Source organism: Tripterygium wilfordii, chromosome 14 (genome assembly GCF_013401445.1).
Source record: "Tripterygium wilfordii isolate XIE 37 chromosome 14, ASM1340144v1, whole genome shotgun sequence".
NCBI lineage: Eukaryota > Viridiplantae > Streptophyta > Magnoliopsida > Celastrales > Celastraceae > Tripterygium > Tripterygium wilfordii.
The window spans coordinates 9,539,178-9,550,013 of record NC_052245.1 but is presented as its reverse complement, the minus strand read 5'-3'; the positions used below and the strand labels follow the sequence as shown (position 1 = coordinate 9,550,013).

The 10,836-nt window shown below is 36.4% G+C and overlaps 1 protein-coding gene across 4 annotated transcripts; it reads right to left on the bottom strand.

The window, feature by feature from the left end:
* Positions 1 to 536: 536 nt before the first annotated feature.
* Positions 537 to 10,317, bottom strand: LOC120015094. 4 transcript variants are annotated; one of them, XR_005471675.1, is made up of 10 exons: positions 10,161 to 10,317; positions 8,174 to 9,225; positions 5,724 to 6,399; positions 5,502 to 5,588; positions 4,718 to 4,912; positions 2,497 to 2,615; positions 1,559 to 1,658; positions 1,344 to 1,442; positions 1,116 to 1,250; positions 537 to 943 (listed from the first exon to the last, which is right to left on the bottom strand). XR_005471675.1 is itself a non-coding variant. In XM_038867320.1 (10 exons), the coding sequence occupies exons 2-10, from the start codon at positions 9,220 to 9,222 to the stop codon at positions 1,188 to 1,190; spliced, it is 2,208 nt and encodes a 735-aa protein (XP_038723248.1). In that variant the 5' UTR covers positions 9,223 to 9,225; positions 10,161 to 10,317; the 3' UTR covers positions 540 to 1,187. The 4 variants fall into 4 exon arrangements, 2 of the variants coding, with proteins under 2 accessions (XP_038723248.1, XP_038723247.1); XR_005471676.1 differs by having other exon boundaries at positions 537 to 865; XM_038867320.1 differs by having other exon boundaries at positions 540 to 1,250; positions 5,724 to 5,842; positions 6,023 to 6,399.
* Positions 10,318 to 10,836: the final 519 nt, after the last annotated feature.

The following is a 10,836-nucleotide window of genomic DNA, read 5'->3' as shown; positions in this document are numbered from 1 at the left end:
AGAACTCATTTTATCCCAATAATGAATACTATCATGGATGCAAAATTAGAGATGCTCTAAGTACATTTCTAGTAATCCCTCAAATTCGTTGCAATACCAATGTTAACTTAAATCCACAACTATATCAGATTGCAGTATGCTTCAACCGCCGCGGAGAAAATATAGACTGCCCAAATCATTTTTCTACTTGTCCAAATGTGGAAGACGAAGAACCCTCAATAAAGTTCCCTAGAACTTGCCAAAATACTAACACAAAATTTTCCTTCTTTCTTCTCTCTAACGGGGGACATGAATAAGTATCATATATGAAGTATGCAATTCTCTTATATGGATTCTCTTATCTTTTTTTTGAAATACCATTAACAAATATGCTTATCATTGGAATTGAACCTTAGACACACATGTCTAATTCAACCGATTATCATCCAAGTCACCTCTCTTTGATTATATACATTCTCTTTTGTACTCCAACTTTACCGCATGAAATCACCTTCATAATAGGTCATGATATGCAACTATATATTGTTTCCTCTACAAAAAAAACAACATAAATGCATTCAATTTGAAAGATCATTAGCATCACAACACCAACTGGAAGAAGAAAACACTTAAAACAGTACATGGTAAAGTTTATTCTTGTACAAGGATTGCCCCAAAACTGGGGTAAAAGACAATCAAGGCCGAACATCATACCAGAGGAGACCACAAATGTACTCACTCTTCTTAGTGACACAAAATGCCCCTTGTGCACAAAATAAGTTGGTTATTCATCATCACAAACAAACCCTATGTGTGCACCAGTGAAATCCATTCCTCTGCAATTGCACCTTCCAGCGCTACGAATCAGGATGCCATCCCCTTGGCGCTAAAAATCATTCAAATTTATAAAAAGGCTTTGAGGTTTGCTTCCCAAAAACCAGGGCTTCGACCAAATCTAGAAGCTCTATGGAAGTGGAGATCACAAATCACTTCAAAAAGTTACACTATGATTCCATAAAATCAATCTCCACAACCTAATAAAAGAAGCTTAAAGAAAAAGGTTGCACCTTTCATTTGGCACCATAAGCACTATTTCTTTTACATAGCTTTGAATGCAGGAATAACAATAATAATACCTTTGAGAATCTGGTCGGCATATCAGACATAAGGCTGCTCGATAGTTTTCAAAGCACCGAGACCCACTGCAATCAAGTTATGGATAACTTGCAAACAGGACATGATGTTTTCCTACTCAGCCATGGATCAATACACTGCTTAACAAAACAAAAATGGGGAATCAAAATAATAATCACTTCTATACATGAGAATGTATCTAATAATCTAAAAAATGACAGAATGGATACATCTTTATGGAATTTGTGCAAGCAAGGGAGATGCCGAACTGTTTCTCCAATTGTTGGAGTTTCAAGACAGATGGCACAAGCTTCTTCAATATTTTCAGACTGCATGATACAGAGAGAACCATAAAGAACGTAATCAGCAGCACATAAAACGTGTGTTGAAATTTTCAACGCCTTTCCCTACCTCACACACTCAAACACCCAACAAATATATATACCTGTACTATGGACTGCGGCAAATTATTGATCTGATTGGCTGATGCACCTGTATGCTGGTGGTTATTCTCATCAAGAGCCAAAAAGAGTTCATAGTTACCGCTGCAAGGAAAAAAAAAAAAAAAGGCTCAATCTAACTTATTAACTAGCATTTCATGATAATTAATTAAGAAAAAGAACAAAAAAATCTAACTTGTTAACAAGGAGCATGCAAATGTAAAATCAAACACATGAAACAAAAATCAGATGGATAACCACAGCAATGAAACTTGTTAAACTTATCTGTCATGTAAATATCCAGGATATCAGCATATCCAAGAAAATAAAAAGATCTTGCACCATCAAATGGAAACAGTGAGACACAAAATAGATGAGTAGTCCTCTCCAAACACTAACTCCCTATAAAACAAAGGGTTGAACAGAGGCCCAGAAAACACCCTTTTCACTCCAGAATCATCTTCAAAGTGAGAGTGTGATCCTTTACATATATAATTGGCAACAACAGGGTACACAACAAAAGTGTACCCATTTCCAGACAAAGAACACCTTTAACAGTTGCCACAGGATTTTAAAAAAAAAAAAAAAGGGAGGCCTTCGGCCGCACCCGTTTAACGAGAAATCTACTTCAAAGTGACATTAAATAAGATTTACAACGTTCCCCACTTATCCATTATTAAAACTTCTGACCAATACTTCCCATGCATTCCTTCCCTTGAGATTTCTCTTAAAACAATATTTAAAAAACATCTGCTCCAATATATCCATTAACTGGAAATAAAACAAAGCCAGATGAATGAACAAAATCCATTTTACAAAGGCCATTTATATAACACAAAACAGGATATGATGTCTCGGTTCTATAAGTTAAATGTGCCTTCCCATTTTTTTCAAGAGTGGAAGGTACTAGTGTAGACTACTTAATAAAAGAAGATAATCTTACTCATTGAAATCCTGATCGAAATGACTGTGCCCAAGACCATGGCCACGCCCGTTCCTGGTTGTTCTCCCATCACTAGCATCATCAAATGCAGCCTCTAGGGCTTCCAAGATATCAAGTCTCTGCATTGCAGAGTAAGATATCAGATATTGCAAGACATCATCCACAAATATGTTCTCACAACCAACTTGATCAAGCCAATGACACAAAACAGCAGGGAGGGAATGGACATTCTCAATTACTACAGTAATAATTAAAGTAAAGATTCCCCGTTCAAAAGCCGACTTTGTTTTGATTTTCAGACTGAAACATATACCATTTCTCGCACAAACAAGAGGTGTAAAATATTGTGCACAAACAGACCATTGTTCAAAGGGAAAAATGAAACTCTAAAATTTTCTTACATCAAAACTAAGTTATGAAACAATTCCCCAACAACAACTGATGGTCCATGAGAAGTGAAGAGTGAAGACAAGAACATCAACTAGTTTACTGAAATGGATTAATGTGCAAGCTTCAGCAGAAACAGGCAACCCACTTGGGCGTGGTCTGCCCTCTATAGTTACTCAATTAGCGCTTTCACGTTTTAATAGATAATAATTCTCGTTGTTAAGAAACAAATTTTACAGATCCGGACGCTAACCAATAACCCAGCATCATCTAGCGCATGATAAATAATCCCATGGATGAAGTGGCAAATCCATGAGGAGTTATTTGTGGATATGCACAGGCATATTAATCATAGTTTTGGGCGGCTAGAAATTTCCTCTAATAATCATAAAATTGCAAATCAACTCAAGTGAATGCATTAATAACATTGTAAATAGAAAACTAAACATTCCCTATTGAATAAACCTTTTTTCCCCTCCCTCAAAATAAGTTTTAAACATAACTTCAGGGTCGGTTTACAGTAAGAAATTAGTTTGAAATTATGGCAAGACATAGTAAGAGGCCAACACAAAATCAATCAATAATCCACGAAACACGATGAGTAATCATGATTTAATTTCTTGGAAGTTGGAAGACACTATCAGGTTAAGGCCAATCTGTTTCGTGGCATATCGGTATAAGTTGGTTCAATGCACCTAGGCATTGCATTTTCAAACCATGAAATCAGCCTCTCCACAATGTGAGGGCTAGGTAACAAAATCAGCCCCTCCTATACTCCAGTACCAATACAGGAGCCTAGTGCACTGGGTATTGTTACTTTTTACTTACCCTTAACATTATTGGTGGATTTACAGTGATCATGGTAGGGGGAGAAAGCATAACTAAAGATTAAGAGGGTAAAATTGCTGCCTAACCAGTGAAGCAGCAATAGCAACATTATATGTGGTGAAACTGTGGTACCACTAGAATGGCCACAATGGTGGCATAGTGCATGCTATTAGTTAGACAACAGTATGGTGGCAGTAATAGATTTTTTGTAGAATGAGTTTCAGTAATACCACCTCTCCACATATTATGTGGGAGTAAGGTCTGCATACATCTCACCTGTTCCCGACCTGTCCACTGCGGGAGCTTTGTGCACGGGAGTTGTTTACCAATTGTGGCTGTAAAAGATGAAGCAGTTTAACCAACAATCATTACATTGTCCATGGGTTGGAGGAGATGATGCCTTGACGAAGTTGAAACCCAACTGCACTCTGAGATCTTTTAACTTGTCCCAAATAAGACAAAATAGTTTGTGGCTAACGTTTAACTAAGAACTGAGGAATTCCAAAAAATACCTTATGTACTTCTATTCCCTAGAAATACACATAACATAGGCCAACCAATTGTAGTTTTTAAGATTTCACTATTAAAATAGTCTATTAACTACATTTTCAATCCAAATTCAAACTCATACTAATAAATCAAGAATAGGTGAATAGCAGAGCATAAACATGTAACCTTGTCACAATCAAGTAACCTTTTCACCAACCTTCGGAAGTCGTAACAATTAGTCCTCTGCCAAATATACAAGAAATTAAAAGAAAATTTCAAGTCCCAGCTTAAAACATTGAATCCTACATCTCTGAAAATTTAAGACAGCGAAGAACTTTGATCTTCATTCAAAGCTACACCTCAAAATAAGGGAAACCCCATCACATCTAAAACTAAAATGCCTCTTCAAAAACCACTCCACATACAGTGGCAAACATAAAAGGAAAGAAGAATTAAGGAAATAGAACAAGAAGAAACACTGTCTAATAACTTAGAAAATGAAGAATAGAATTAATACCATATCCAAATCCATGTTTGGAGGAAACTGAAAATTCCTTTCTCTGGGTAATCCCGTAGGAGAGCGGCCAAGGATGCGACTTCTCAATCGTGCTGTTCTACTAGAAGAAATTCGAGTCTGTGCTCCTCTCCTATTTGACAGATTCTGAAAAGACCGTGAGTGCGGCTGCCTATGTAACCGGGAAGTTGATGACCTCTGCGGGAGATGCAAAATGCATAAATATAATATATAACAAACAAGATGTACAAGGGTGATGAAAATAGATTTTACTAAATTAACAAACATTATTTTTTTAAAATCATGAAACATAAATTCAACAGAAAAAGAAAAAAAAAACAAAGATGAAGAGAAATATTTCACATCTCACAAAAGGCAAAAAACATTTTGTGGAGGAAAACGAAAAGAAAGAATAAGAATATGAGCATATAAAATAAAAATCTTCACATCCTCTCTCTTCACATCATAGTAACAGCAAGGAAAATTACTTGAAGGTAATAAATCACAATCTGCTGACTTCTTACCACTGGCCATATAAGGAAGTATATACCTCATCATAACAAATTCACCTCAACCATGCATTTTCCACGACAAGCAATAGTAGAAAAGGCCAGACATGTTGGCTAATTGATACTGGTTCTCTATCAGGAGTATCATTGCAAGACTATGAAAGGAACATATGTGAATATTGTTTAACCACTGGATAAATATGTAAATTTTCAAAGAAAGACATACAAATTAATACTGACCAACATGTTGCTATTCATTCACTGAATAGATCACTTACAGGAAATGATACTCGCTGATTTGGATAAGAAACATCAGGGATAGCACTCTCCTCCTGCTGCAGTGCCCATGCGATATTTTCATCGATCTGTAAATACATAAAATGTTAAACAAAAGTGGACCTTATAAGGCACATAATAAAGCAAACATATCATATCAAAAATCAGGTGAAGAAAATTCCAAGTTACAAAATGGCGTCTGCATCTTGCAAAACAGAACCAACCTCAAAGCTCCCATATGCTGGCACCTCATGATAAAATTGCTCTTGGAGTTCACGAGCTAATATTTCATCTGCTTCCAGCTGTCTTGCTTTAACTTCCAAGTTGTCAATGCCGATGTTACCTATATCTTCGCTCATGTTACATCTCATTTCAGGAGAAAACTCATCAATATCAAAAACTGGATCCATAACTCCTTCGTTTTGATAACTCTGGAGTCTAAATGAATTTGAATGGGAAGACTCCCCACATGAACCGAGAAATACAATATCCGAATCATCAGAAACTGCAGAAGAACGCTCACCATCATTTCGAGAAGTCATGCCAACCTGCTTTTGCCTTTTCTTAATGTTCACACTATTGTGCGATTCAAATCGACGCTCAAACTCTGACAGAATACTGGAAGCTGTTTGAGTTGTGGATAGATCTTCAGGAGAATTCAACAAATCACTGCTCGTATGACCATTTCTGTTATCTCTTTCTTCCCCTCGATTTGCATGTTGTTGATTAACAGAGCAGCTGAAATCATTGTGTGGCCCCAAGACATGCCCAGCAGCATCAGAGGATGGATCTATTTTCTTTGAATGGCTGTGAGTATTTCTCCATCCTTGAGAGCATCTATTTGCATTTCTACTGACATCACTGGTTCTATTAGGTTCTTCATTATTAATAGCAAGAACCCTGCATATAAACACAATATTCTATGAGTCTTGGAGCATGAATAGTTTAGAATGACAAATTTATCAAGATTTTTAATTGCACCAGGAAACTGGAGGTAAACATCTTTAGAATTATTTACGTTATCATTTATCAATTATCACATTTCAACATAAGCCACTGTAAAAACTTAATAACAGTTGCCAAGCCATGGATATATGGCAATTGGATAAGAAAACTACGAATTTCTTACACACCCAAGTTCCATGAACTTCAGATGAACCTCTAGCTTTTGAAAACTAGACAAGAAAATGATTCCAAGTAAAATTAAATATCCATCCATCAATAATCTTCAGCAAGGGCTCGCAACCAATCCGGCTAATAAAATTCTTTAGACTGTTTGTGATAGCCAACAAATTGGCCATTCATAAAAACACCAAAAAGATGAAACTGCAGGTCAATTATGAGTATAGCTCGAGTGGAAACCAGTAAACCCAAAGCTAAGTGCCATCAAAACTAGGAATATTCTTTACAAACATAACAATAAAAAGCACATAGTAGGACAGTGTCAATGCCTCAACAAAGTTTATTTGGGCGAAATCAATAAGCCAAGCACAAAAGTGGAATAAACCAGGCTTCATGACAGACTAGGTTGTTGACAGAGGATTCTCAAGAATTCTGGGTCAATAGCATGAAGGGCGTTTTACTTTTTCAGAGGAGATTAGGAAGCTGACATTCAGGATAGCCTTGCCCAGATCTGCAGAATCAGGAAAGAACAAGGGGTGCATTTTTTTTTTTTTGAATGAATGAATAAGAAGAATATTATTAAAAAGGACAAAGAATGCATAGCCGTGAAGAACAGAAGTACAAAAACAGTTCAAAGAGCAAACACCGAAAAGAGAGCTAGTGGATTTATACATAAATATACCTCAGACTCCTGAATCATGCACAAACATGGGTTTGCAACTTGCAAGTGGATCTTGTTGGCCTCAACAATCTAGACTTTTTACTGCTATACAAAACTATTTCATTCAGAAAATAATTGCAGCCAAATCTAATCTAACTATGACCAGGCGATGAATGTTCTGTCTAGTATCCCTAGTGTTGTAAGCATGATCATTTTTCCCCAGACCCTCGAGGTGCAACAGGCTTTTGCCAGGAGAGAAGAAAATTGTCATTTTTTTCCTTTTTAAAGTAGATAAAGATGCATAAGCAGTAAGGCAACTCTGCAAGCAAAGAACTAGTGCCATAGATGGATTACAGAATTAATTAGATCTTCAGCTTTTTTCTTTTTAGTGTTTACAACTAGTGGAAGAATATTAAATGGCATGTGTAATCAACATCAATTAAAAATAGAGATGCTACAGAAGATTTGACCACGCTTTAACTGTTGTAAGGCTACCAGCAAGAAATGAAAACTCTAGGGAAGAAGCGAGATACACAAGAAACAAGTTCTCAACAGGTTAAAAATCTTTCTTCAACATAGGTGACAATTTTAAAACCAAGTAAAGGAGAATGAAAGGAAGTTAAGTTCTGAGTAGAGTTAAAAATACAAATCCCTCAAAGTATCAAGTATCAACAGACGGTCCATACAAGAACTTCGAAAAGATCCAACTAACTAATATCATCCAATATCAACAAAATTCTTAAAGTTCATGGCTAGATCAAATCAAGAAAGCTTTCAGCTCTGCATGTGTAAAAGACTAAGGCGACTTGCAATATCCAGAAAAAGATGTAAAGAAAAGTGAAAGTTATACTTGAAAACCAAACAACTATGACTAAGTAGAAAAGAAATTACCTGCTTGGCCTACGAGAAATATTTACATCATGCTCCATCATTTTGCAAGGATATGTTGCTACCCCTTTTCCTTTCACTCTACCACAGTTATTCACGTCAGAAACTATTTCACTAATATCCATTTGACACTGACCATTAAAATCGACGTTATTTCCACGAGTCACTTCAACATCTTTGGAAATAAATGGGAGTTCGGTCCCTCTTTTAGCCCTAGCTGCTATATTATGTGGAGAAATACAGCCATTTCGTACGAGTCTTTTTTGCCCAGAGACTCTTGGCGTGGTAACAAAATGATGAGCTACTTGCTTTTCAGTTTTACATTGAGAACTGCCAGAGACATTGATCCCTTTTCCATGATTTGCAGCTGAAGCAGCATCTTTACATCCATTAACATCTAGTTTTCCTTTTCCCTTACGACTGTCATCGCATGTCTTTGGACGGTCAGGAGCAGCATGTAAAGAACCACCACCACGAGTAGCTATCTGACCTTGTCTTATCTCTCCAGACTGAATAGCCTTTGAAGCACCATCTGGAGCCATATCAATCATTCTCCAACTAGTGTTATGTTCACTTAAATCTAAAAAACCATCATTCACTTGAAAAGAAGAGGATTTAGGAGGAAATTTAGCAAATAAATCTTTCCCTTTATCTTTGCGTTGATCTCCAAATGGATGCTTGGTCTCATAAGCGGAGTTCCTTTCCATTGCCATTTTTCTAAATAAAGGACCATTCCGAGAAGCACATGAACTCTCTACTGGAAAATTTTCACGGGAGTTGTTGCGGCATTCTTTTTCATCAACATTAATGACATCTTTCTGTGAAAGTAAATGAGGTTTCCTATGATTCCCACTTTCAGTACCCAGCCTATCCCTGCTGCTTAGCCGATTAAAATGCCCTCCATCCAAGAGAGCAGAGTTACTCGAATGAACAGCTATAGAAGCACCAGTTTGTTTTCCCGCAATTTTTCTACCATTGTTGTGCTGAGCAGCTATTCTATCAGGAGGAGTATCCGGTATCTCCACCACCTGATCAATATCCATGTCCTCCATCTTCTGTTACAGCAGATACAATACCACTGATTAATGTCAATTGTCTGTTCTTCACATAATGCATATCCATTTAACACAGAGTCACGTACATAAAGAAGCACTTCAAGATGCATCACAATAATGTGTTTTATAACTCAAAACATGAAGAATAACAAAAGCACAATAAAGAATGCACTTCAAAACACACAAACAAGGCTGTACAGTAACAAAACACTGAGCTTCTCTTTTTTTTCTTTTTCTTTTTCTACTCTGCCAAAAGCCATAGTCAACCCCTGGCCACATACAACTATATGCGGAATCATTGAAGCACATTAAATGCGCGGGAATTATTTACTTCACAGAAAAGAAAACAGTTGTTTAAAAAGTACCACTAACACCACGAACAGCGACGATCATAATATGCAAAATTATAACTTGAAATGAATGATAGGGAGGTTCGAAAATGGAGATTTACTGCAGAAAGAGTTCTATTAAGGAGCACCGGGAGCTTGCAAACCATAGACATACAACTACAAGCTAATCAAATAAAAAAAAAATTCCACAATAGTCATTTAGTCAGAATTTTACAGTATCAAGCCAACTATCCATCCATAAATCAATAGAATTTTATCTCAACCCCCTAGATCACAAAACGGCCGTTTCTTTTAACTAAAACCTCATAGTAATCCTAGGCGTATTCCAATTTGTATCGACGCCAAGAATCTTATCTTCGATCATATATGGAATTATCAAGTTTGAACTTCAAATAAATAAAAATCAAAAACTTCATATCCAAAACAAGGGAATGAAAAGCATCCAATTCAAAGAATCAAAACAGATGATCTCGTCAAAAGAAATCGACGGGAAAATGTATTTTAAATTCAGAGAGAACGAAATTCAATACTAGAAACGAAAGCCATAATCATGATCTCGACCGAAAATTTAATTAAAAAAATTACCTGATTGCAAGAGATGATTCAGAAGCTCCGACTTTGAACCTCGAAAAGAGCGTGAACTGCCATGCCCTATCTGTCTGTCCTGCAAACCCTCTTCAGGATCCGCTACGGGTCGGGTTACCTGTTCACATGTCACATCGCGATCGTGGACTATCCAGTCTTAGCCCAGGCCCCAGTATGAAAGTCGTTAAGTTATCTAGTCCAAAAGGCCCATCTTAATTGTCTTCCATGTCCACTGCACAATGCCCACTACTGCCAATGAAGGTGTGTGGGCCTTGGATCCTTAGACTTATACTAGTCCAGTCCCTGCTGATTGTCAATATATTCATATGATCATATCACAATTTTATTATTAACTAGTGTTTGAACTCGTGCGATGCACGAAGAATAAAATAATTTATAATTTCATTAAAATGCGTCATCATAAAAGAATAAACACATAAAGTGAATTTCAAAGAAGTGTATGCATGGTTATGTTTGTTATATGATTTAAAAAGTTATTGTTAAGTAGGGATTTGATTACGGGTTATAGTTTTCTTGAACAACTAACATAACATTCTAAGAAAAATAAATAAAAATATACCCAAATAAAATAGCATAATATATAAGATGACTCTCAAGACTACATGTTACTTTTCTAAGTTACTTTTCCGTGAGAAAGCCTTTAGAGACACATAAT

Coding starts and splice junctions, on each gene's coding strand:
- LOC120015094 (XM_038867319.1), bottom strand. CDS start 9,222: ATGGAGGACATGGATATTGATCAGGTGGTGGAGATACCGGATACTCCT. Junction 2,616..4,717: donor CAAACATGGATTTGGATATG/GTATTAATTCTA, acceptor TCTGCAATGCAG/AGACTTGATATCTTGGAAGC. Junction 1,251..1,343: donor TGCACAAATTCCATAAAGAT/GTATCCATTCTG, acceptor TTTGTTAAGCAG/TGTATTGATCCATGGCTGAG.